Source organism: Garra rufa, chromosome 10 (genome assembly GCF_049309525.1).
Source record: "Garra rufa chromosome 10, GarRuf1.0, whole genome shotgun sequence".
NCBI lineage: Eukaryota > Metazoa > Chordata > Actinopteri > Cypriniformes > Cyprinidae > Garra > Garra rufa.
Window position 1 is genome coordinate 14,485,095 of NC_133370.1, and position 8,827 is coordinate 14,493,921.

The 8,827-nt window shown below is 36.5% G+C and overlaps 1 protein-coding gene across 1 annotated transcript; it reads left to right on the forward strand.

The window, feature by feature from the left end:
• Positions 1-209: 209 nt before the first annotated feature.
• On the forward strand, positions 210-8,239 carry ptx3b (pentraxin 3, long b). The gene is made up of 3 exons (XM_073849201.1): positions 210-494; positions 2,537-3,094; positions 4,931-8,239. The coding sequence occupies exons 1-3, from the start codon at positions 329-331 to the stop codon at positions 5,545-5,547; spliced, it is 1,341 nt and encodes a 446-aa protein (XP_073705302.1). The 5' UTR covers positions 210-328; the 3' UTR covers positions 5,548-8,239.
• Positions 8,240-8,827: the final 588 nt, after the last annotated feature.

An 8,827-nucleotide genomic window follows, 5' to 3' on the forward strand; every position in this document is an offset into this window, starting at 1 on the left:
TGACCTGAGGCAGAAATCCCCTTTGGGAAGTCCCAACCCCTTTCCTTCTTTTCCTTTCCACACCCCCATGACAACTTCTTGCCCAACCAGTGGTGGAGACTGTGACATTTGAGTACATCACATATGCTGCCCACCTCCAACAAAGCATTACTCACACTGTGACAGCCCTGCTCTGAGTGCTGTGTTTAAAAGAGCTTGCTCAGCCTCATGTACGCTCAGTGGGCTTCCAGGCACATGAGGAACGGTGACTGTGTAATAACACAGGAACGACCACGAGGCATCTTTGTGGCTGTGGAACATCTGATTTACTTCAAAATAATTTGATTACATGCAGGGGCAGACTAACATACAGACCAACATTAACATCAGAATGTATGCGCCCGGGGCCGTGCTGGCCCTCTGCCTGCCCTGCTTTTTGAGTAGGAATGTGTTTGGTTATGAATATGGAGAGGATTACTTCTATAATGAAATCTCCAATGGCGAACGGCTGCAAAGTAAGTACTTTTCAATTCCAGATGTCGCTTTGTTTTTATACACATTGATGTACTGAAATTTTGCTTCTCATTTTACTTTTTAAAATACTTATTACTTTTTAAAATAATTATTATTGCATGAGAACTATTGAATAAATGAGTAGTTGAAGTTTTTAAGATTTTAGGTTAAAATTATTATTTTTTGTCTTCACCAGTCAACTTTATATGGTCTTGATGTGTAACAAATTAATATTATTATTAATATGTGCATTTTTTTAAATCACATTTGTGACCCTAGACCACAAAACCTTTTAAAGTCTTAAGTAGCAATAGCCAAAAATACATTGTATGGATCAAAATATAGATTTTTCTTTTATGCCAAAAATCATTAGGATATTAAATAAAGATCATGTTCCATGAAGATATTTTGTACATTTCCTACTGTAAATATATCAAAACTTAATTTTTGATTAGTAATATGCATTGTTAAGAACTTCATTTGGACAACTTTAAAGGTGAATTTCTCAATATTTAGATTTTTTGCATCCTCAGATTTCAGATTTTTAAAAAGTTCCATCTTGGCCAAATATTGTCATATAATAACAAACATAACAAACCATACACCAACGGAAAGCTTATTTATTCACCTTTCAGATGATGTATTACTCTCAATTAAAAAAAAAAAAAAGACCCTTATGACTGGTTTTGTGGTCCAGGGTCACATTTATGCTTTTCACATGATTTAAATGCACCTATGGTGTGATAAATTCTTTTTTAAAGCACAAATATTTCATATAATCTCTTAACTGAGATGCCATAGAAGCTGCATGCATACTAAAAAGTTTTAAAGCATTTACATCACTGGATATGGCCATTTAAAAAAAAATATATTCGATCAACAACCCAAATATATTTGAATACCTGTATTTCTAAAGCTAAAGCATAATATCATAAGTCATGACCCATAACTTTCAAAAATACAGAAGTGTTGGCAGGTTTCCTGACATTTGACATTTACATACCTTTCCACTGACACTCTCCTGCAAACCCAAGCCTGGATCTTCAACATATTAACCAGAGGATGCTTATGAGCATCATAAAGGTTATTCATTTTCAGAGAACTTGTCTCTGAGAGTTTAGCAAAGTGACAGCTAACAATCCTTGTGGCCACAACAAAAGCTTTAGCGGCAGCCCTGGAAAGCACAAAGGATGACAACAAACCACAAAAATGTCAATGTTATTTATTTCATTCTAAGTAAATTTTGTTTTGAATTGTTATATGATTAAATTACCTTTTAAAGTAAAAGTTCACTTCTAGAATGAAAAATTCCTAATAATTTACTCACCCCCATGTCATCCAAGATGTTCATGTCTTTCTTTCTTTAGTCGCATAGAAATTAAATTAAAATCTACACTATATGTAGATTTTTACATATAGTGGACTTTGATGGTGGCAAACAGGTTGAAGGTCCAAATTGCAGTTTCAATGCCACTTCGAAGGGCTCAACACAATCCCAGACAAGGAATAAGGGTCTTATTTAACAACTGTCATTTTCTTAAAGAAAAAAAAAAAAAAAAAAAAAAAAAATAATAATAATAATAATATATATATATATATATATATATATACTTTTTAACCACAAAAATGTTTGTCTTGCGCATGCATAACTTCACGCATTGTGTAATCAAGTTGGAAAACACATGTGGTTAGTTTTTCGGCGCACTTTGGTTTAAAAAATTAGGGTAGGGTGAAAAACTCCATCTCATTTTCATTAGATAAGACCCTTATTCCTCTTTTGGGATCGTGTAGAGCCCTTTAAAGCTGCATTGAAACTGCAATTTTGGCCACCATTGAAGTCCACTACATGTTGAAAAATTCTGGAATGTTTTCGTCAAAAACCTTCATTTCTTTTCCACTGAGGAAAGAAAGACATGAACATCTTGGATGACATAGGGGTGAGTAAATTATAAGAAAATTTTCATTCTGGAAGTGAACTTCTCCTTTAATACTGGTTATGTTGCAGCAACACAGAGCAGATAAAACCATACTTTTTGTGTCACAGCAAAAGGTACGCAAATTCCCTGTCCGCCTCAAGACCTCTCACGCTGGGAAAAACTCTTCATCATGTTGGAGGACTCTCAGATGAAGCAAAACATGCTCTTGCAGCAGAATGAAGACATGGTGAAGGTGGAGATGGACAGCATACAGAAGGAGATCCATAAGCTTAACAACAACAAAGCATGCGTCCAGGCTTCAGAAAACACCTGCAAATGTATAAGTGAACAGATGAACCGCAATCTGAACCAAGCCATGGAGCAGCTCAGAGAGGCTGCGGATACATACCAAGCCCAAAACAACGAGACGCTGCAGCAGCTCATTCAGTTCAGCAGGAACCAGGCCACCCGTCTCACCAAACTGGAGAGCAGCTCACTGTTAGGACCAGGCCTGGGGCAAGTGGCCATGAAGTCTTTCTCCACTTATCCAAAGGAACAAGAAGCAAGCAGTGCAGATAGCGGGAAGCTGGAGAGAGCACTAATGGCCACCGTTGCGGATCTCCAAAGGGTACATGCCCAGCTGGCCTTTTTCCAACGAGCAACAGCACACCGGTTTCTGCCCTCAGGTAGATGTTTCAACTGTAGGAAATCCAGATCATTGATTTCACAGTTTTTTTAATGTAATATTGTTTAATTTAATTTAGTAATCCATAAAGGCATTTATCTATCTACCTACAGTTGGTCAAAAGTTGACATCCCTCTTTCAAAATCTGCAAAATGTTATTATTTTACTAAAATAAGAGGGATCATACAAAATGCATGTTATTGTTTATTTAGTACTGACCTGAATAAGATATTTCACATAAAAGATGTTTACATATAGTCCACAATACTGTGTTCTTACCTGAATGATCCACAGATGTTTTTTTTTTCTTTCTTTTTTTTCTTTTTTCTTTTCTGTGATAGTTGTTCATGAGTGCCTTGTTTGTCCTGAACAGTTAAATTGCCTGCTGTTCTTCAGAAAAAAATCTTTGGTTTTCCAGAATTTATGTGTATTTGAACCCTTTCCATCTTTTTTTACACTGAGGACAGCTGTGGGACTCATATGCAACTATTACAGAAGGTTCAAACACTCACTGATGCTTCAGAAGGAAAAACGATGCATTAAAAGCCGGAATGAACTTTTGAACGGAATGGAGATGTGTACATTTTACTTACTTTGCCTAAATATCATATTTTTTTCATTTAGTACTTCAGACGCTACAGAAGATACGTAGATGTTTCCCAGAAGAAAAAAATAAGTTAAATTCACCCTGATCAAATTCAAAAAGTTTTCATCCCTCAGCTCTTAATGCATGTTTTTTCTTTCTGGAGCATCAGAGGGCATTTTAACCTTCTGTAATAGTTGCATATGAGTCCCTCAGTTGTCCTCAGTGTGAAAATATGGATCTCAAAATCATACAGTCAGTGTTGGAAAGGGTTCAAATACACAAAAATGCTGGGACCTGAAGGATTTTTCTGAAGAACAGCGGGCAGTTTAACTGTTCAGAACAAACAAGGGACTCGTGAACAACTATCACTAAACAAAAAACAGCTGTGGATCATTCAGGTAAGAACACAGTATTAAGAGTAAAGGGGGTGTAAACTTTTGAATGGGTAATTTTCTCTTGTCAGTACTAAAAAAACAATATTTGAATAATTGTATTGTATCTTATTGTGGTAAAATAATTAACATTTAGCAGTTTCTGAAAATGGGGTGTAAGAACCTCTGTTCTGGGTCACTGCAGTTTTTCTGGTCTGTCGAGTGGATCAGCAACAAGCGCTTGGAATAGGCAACAACACACCAATGAATTAACAAGTGGTTTATTGTTCTCTACTAAAGAAGATGGGGCAGTCCCATCTTTTATACAGCACCCTTACAAACCTTCAAGTAGGCGGGGGTTCACATATCATTTAAGAAAATACTTCTACATATGGGAAGGAAAAATACAGAGCAGGTATAAGGAAGTGAACAATCTCTAGGAACAGAGTGCAGCCGCACCGAACTGGTTTCCTGCCTGACAGATGACCCTGAGAAGGCAGACACCACAAAACAACTATTCGACACACAGAACATATCATCACACTCTTAACTGAAATACCCTGTAAAACATAAGGCAACTACCAAATGTATAAAAGAAATTGCATTGCAAAAACACATTAATTCTTATATGGGGTGTACACTTTTACCTCAGCTGTATCTATCCATCACTTATCTTCAACAAGGTTGAGTTTAATTGATTTTAAAAAAACAGCAAAAACAGTAATAATGAGAAACAATCAATAGAAGACACAAAAAGTGACGGTAAAGGCATATAATCCTACAAAAGATTTCTGAGATTTCCCACCACTTTACTATAATACATAACACTTTACTACCAATAATGACTTTAATTTTGTGCCCTCTCTTTCTCTTTTTAAAGGCTGTGAAATGGCTTTATTATTCCCAATGCGCTCCAAGCACATTTTCGCAGAGGTATCACCGTCCACGTCCATGTCCCTACAATCATTAACCATCTGTCTGTGGGCCAAAGTGACTCAGTCTCTTAATAGAACAGTGCTTTTCTCTTACGGCACTAAGAAAAACCCTCAAGAGCTCCAGCTTCTTTTGGCAAGACACTCGATGCTCCTCACGGTGGGCAGTGAGACCCATCTAGTGGAAGCTCACAGTGTAGTAACAGATGGGCAGTGGGGACACTTCTGTGCAGCTTGGAGCTCAGCGCAGGGGCTGGCCACTTTGTGGGTGAATGGAGAGAATGTTGCCAGAGTGCCTGGAGTAGCCGAAGGCCATGTATTGCCGGGTGATGGATTCATTCTGCTGGGGCAAGAGCGCAGTCGGTCGGGTATCTACAGAGATCTGGACTCATCGGTTGCCTTCACTGGAAAAATGACTGGGGTGAACATGTGGGACCACGTGCTGGATGCAGAGAGGATTAAAGAGTTTTCCGATCAAGATGGATCCTGTGATAGCCGTGGGAATGTGATTGGATGGGGTGTTTCAGAGATCATTCCACATGGTGGAGCTCAATATATCAACTGAGACTGCACCAATATACATGATATTACATTGTATATCATCAGTGATTTTATATTTACCTTCTGTTTCATTCCAAACAAAAAGCACTGCTTAAAGGGATAGTTCACACAAAAGATTTTATTCTGCAATTAATGACCCATAGGACTTTCGTTCATCTTTGGAACACACATTAAGACACACATTAAATCCAAAAGCTTTCTGACCCTGCACAGACAGCAACACAAATGACACATTCAAGACCCAGAACAGTAGTAAGGCCATCATTAAAATAGTCCATGTGAAGATTTTGACGGGCTTGCAATTTTTTTTTTGCCCAGCCTTACTTATTTGAAGCAGAATGAACTAAAAAGAGATCGACCTTCTACTTTCTAGGCCTTGAATGTAGTAGTTGCGTTGCTGTCTATGCAGGGTCACAAAGCTCTTGGATTTCATAAAAAATATTTTAATTTGTGTTCCAAAGATGAACAAAGGTCGTACAAGTTTGAAACTACATGAGGGTGAGTAATTATTGACAACATTTTCATTCATGAGTAAACACAGCAAATTTTCCATTTTGGGTGAACTTCTCCTGGAATAGTTCACCCAAAACAGAAAATTTGCTGTGTGTTTACTCACCCTCAGTCCATCAGGCCACTTTTTTTTTAGCTGAACAGTAAAGAGGATTTTTGGCTAAAGCCATGATCCCTGGTGATTCATAAAATGCAAGTCAAGGGTACTGTCACTTTGAGAGAAAAAAAGCAGATATAAAAACACAGAATCAATCGCCATGATTCCTGTCAATATATTGAGGTCTAATGAAGTAAATTATTTGGTCTGTATGAATAAAGTTTCAGAATGTTCAGAAATTGAACATTATTTATAACATTATTACCTGTAATCCATTCAGGTTCAGGTTCATCGTTTCACTTCATAAGACCTCAGTATGTCATCGGGAGACACAGTTTAACCTAATTTAATTTCTTTCTTTACTCTTAAAGTGACAGTACCCATTGATATAAATTTTATGAATCACCAAAAAATCTTCTTTACTGTTCTACTGAAGAAAAAGAAAGTCAAATACATTTTGAATGGCCTGAGTTTGTTTAATCTTTGGGTGAACTAATACTTTAAAGGGATAATCTAAAGAAAAATTACATTTCTGTCATCATTTACTCACCCTCATCATGTATGATTTTTGTTTTCTTCCTGTGGAATGCAAAAGAAGATATTTGAATCATTTCTTCAGTGTGTTTCATACAATGAAATCCAATTGGTGGAACTGTATTGTATAGACAAAAACAGCTTAAACATTCTTTCAAATATATTTAAAATCAAGGGTGTTTGGAACGACATGAGGGTGAGTAAATGATGACAGAAATTTCATTTTTAGATGAACTATCCCATTAACCTCAAAACACTGTACACAACACCAATTAATATAGTTTAATATTGTGTATTCTTTTTTCAATTCTAGCTTTTAGGAGAGAATTGCATTACCATGTAAATAAATTAGTTAAATGCGTAAAAAGCTAATAAATTCTAGCGGTGTGGCTCAGTGAGCATAATTAATAGACTACAAATGGAAGAACTGTTTCTCTGTTGTTCCAAATTTACATTTTAATGACTTAAGGTGGGGCAAGTCTGGATTCATTTCCATCACCATGCTGGACATGACTGTTTACATTGTTCACCAAAACAGATTTTTTTCTCTTCTGTTGTTTAGTCATTTACAATGTTTGTCTGGTCTATTGCTGCTTAGGTGTTGCTCCATTTGGTCCAGTCTGACCACAAATATTATAAAACGAACCCAAACAAGGCGTGTGTTTTAACCATAGTGACAGTAACTCTGAAATGACACCCACATGTGGACATGTAATGATTGTTACAATGAGCAGTACTTTCCAGTGGTGTGTGAGACATATGGTCAGAATAGCCCTCACCATGAGCTAACTTTGTCCTGTCAACATAACTATAGACTATATTTAACCATATTATTTATTATGAAGAACACATCAGTATAATTGACTGTATAATTAAAAGTTGATGTATATCACTTGCTATTTCTGCATTTACAGTACAAGGTTTTAGCAATATAAAAATATTGCTAGTTTTGGATCATGACAATGGTATAGTGAAGTTATTAAATGTATGAGACGGTTTACTGGCTGCTATACGGAAATAACGAGAAGAATAACAAAGTGCAGTAAACGTTGAAACTGTTTGCACTACAAACCAGTGTGCTCATAATTAAGATAATTAATATAATATGGTACGACACACCAGTTTGCAATATCAAGCAGCAAAACAAGCTGTTTTGTACAGCTAAAAATAGCTAGAGGGCAGCGAATGACACCAGAAAACATTAAGTTTTCAAATTACCGTGCCCACTCTTGGGAAAAATAAGTTGGATAGAGAAATCCAAACAGCTCAAATTATGAATCATTTCATTTAGGATCATAGACAAAGATGTTATAATATGTGAATGCAAAATTGTTGTATATTTGCATAATAATGACAAAGTATTCCCAAAGAATACATAGTCCCAGCAAAACACACTTTAGGAAGAAAAGCTTAATTGGTATTTGCCATTAATGTAGTTTTGCAGTGTTTCTACAATATTATGTCTCGGGGGTTGATTTTTATTAAAGCTAACATTTACATTTGCAATTACATTTGCTATATAAACGACACATTAAAGCTGTCTTGGAAACTTTTATGATCTACTCAACAATTATTTCTTTGCTGCTTTTTATGAGAAGAGTCTATCAAAACACAGGTCAGATCCTTAAATCGCAGCAGGATTATTCTAATCAAATAAGTTTTGAAAGTGTTCTGTTTTCTCACAGTGTGATAAAACTGTGAAAAAACATACATGCAAGTGCAAGAACATTGCAACTTACCGAAACAACATACTGAACAACACACAACATACTGAAACAACATACTGAACTTCTATAGCAACAGTTTGAAGGTTAAAACTGGAGTTTCAATTTAGCTTCAAAGCACTCTATCGATCCCAGCCAGGGAATATGGACCTTGTTTAGCAAAACGATTGGTTGTTTACTTGAAACTATAAAAATTGTAAGACTTTTCGACCACAAATGCTTGTCTTGCACCTCACGTATTACATAAGCCGCTTTTCCACTATCGGGCCGAACCGTTCTCAATGCGTAACCGTTCTGTTCCGTGCCGATTCGGGCCAGTCGGCACGGATACGGTTTGATTTTCCACTGCGGTGCAGATAACGGAACTATTTGGAATGTAAATACAAATGCGTCAGTCGTTGCCTTGGTAATGCAAGAGT